This window comes from Aplysia californica, unplaced genomic scaffold (genome assembly GCF_000002075.1).
Source record: "Aplysia californica isolate F4 #8 unplaced genomic scaffold, AplCal3.0 scaffold00399, whole genome shotgun sequence".
NCBI classification, from domain to species: Eukaryota; Metazoa; Mollusca; class Gastropoda; order Aplysiida; family Aplysiidae; genus Aplysia; species Aplysia californica.
The window spans coordinates 85,569-86,890 of record NW_004797669.1 but is presented as its reverse complement, the minus strand read 5'-3'; the positions used below and the strand labels follow the sequence as shown (position 1 = coordinate 86,890).

The following is a 1,322-nucleotide window of genomic DNA, read 5'->3' as shown; positions in this document are numbered from 1 at the left end:
CCCGGTAGGCGGCCGAAGCCTTCTCTTATCGATTTTAGGCCACCAAGGGATTTTTTGTGCGCAACTTGCACACGGGACCTCCGAGATTTTTCGTCCTTATCCGAGAAGGGTAGGTGTAAATCTTTCCTACCATAAGACCAGGGATGTGTCTGAAAGATAGTTGTAATATTTTGGAGCCAAGGAGTAGCAGCAGAAAGGCTGCAGAAAGAGTCAGGAGCCTAGAGGAGGTGGCAAAGGAGGTGAGGGAGTGGGGCAGAAAGTGGAGACGAAAGTAGTCGATAGAACATTGCTAGAGAGCAGGGAAGGAGGTGAGAGGAGACAATTTTTTAGGCGAAAAATGTCTGTCCCTATCCTGATTCGAACCCGGGACTTATTGAATGAGAGGCGAACGCCTTAACCTCTAGGCCAATTGAGCCCCCCTTTCCGCCGCCATAGGGGTTTCGAACCCTGAACCTATAGAATGAGAACGTATGTCTAGACCACGAGACCAGGTATGATGGTTGACTTGGGTGTTTTTCGGTTGAGGGGCGTAGAGGGGAGGGGGCTGGGTCAAAAAAGTTGATTGGGGGAGGGTGTTGCTGTTGTTTATTTTTGTTTTTTGTTGTTGTTGTATTTGTTATGGTTGTATTGTTGCTGTTACTGTTGTTGTTGTTTTTGTTTGTTGTTGTTGTTGTTGATATTGTTGTAGTTGTTGTTTACTCGGGGGGGGGGGGCGGAACAGGGCAACGAGAATATCCGGTATTGATCTTATTTATATTTCAAGTTAAGGTCAAACCTTGTCCATTCCCAGGTGTTGTCCTGGACTCTGGCCACGAAAAGACCCACTCTCTGTCGGTCCACGACGGTCAACCGTTGCCCAGCAGCATTCAGACTCTGGCCCTGGGCGGCCGTGACCTCACGCAACACTTAAGGACGCTGCTCCAAGGTCGAGGTCACAGTCTTGCAGGAACGGCGGGGTTAAAAGTCGCACGGGACATCAAGGAGAAGCTTTGTTACGTCACGGAAAATCTTCAGGCGAAAATGAACCCAACGAGTGCGGTGACGTCTCAGGTGATTTGAAAATGTATCAAATTTCGTTTTTGTTTGCTTTTGTATGTTGGTGGTGTTTGTTTTGCTTTTGTTTTTGTTTTGTTTTGGGGGTTTTTAATGAAGGGGAGCACGTCGTCGGGATAACAACGATATAGCACCTGGAAAAAAAAAAGAAAGATAGACAGAAATGACAGAGTGGAAGAAAAGAAGTAGGACTTATCAACGGCACCCCCATTAATGAGAAGAAGAAGAAGAAGAAGAAGAAGAAGAAGAAGAAGAAGAAGAAGAAGAAG

General features: G+C 46.6%; 1 protein-coding gene across 1 annotated transcript; it reads left to right on the top strand.

Moving 5' to 3' along the window:
- Positions 1-789: 789 nt before the first annotated feature.
- LOC101860033 (actin-2) lies at positions 790-1,065 on the top strand (the record flags this gene model as incomplete). Its single annotated transcript, XM_013085707.2, is given in 1 exon segment — positions 790-1,065. A coding segment is annotated over 1 exon segment (270 nt), but the record flags the coding sequence as incomplete, so codon positions are not given.
- Between the last annotated feature and the right edge of the window lie 257 nt (positions 1,066-1,322).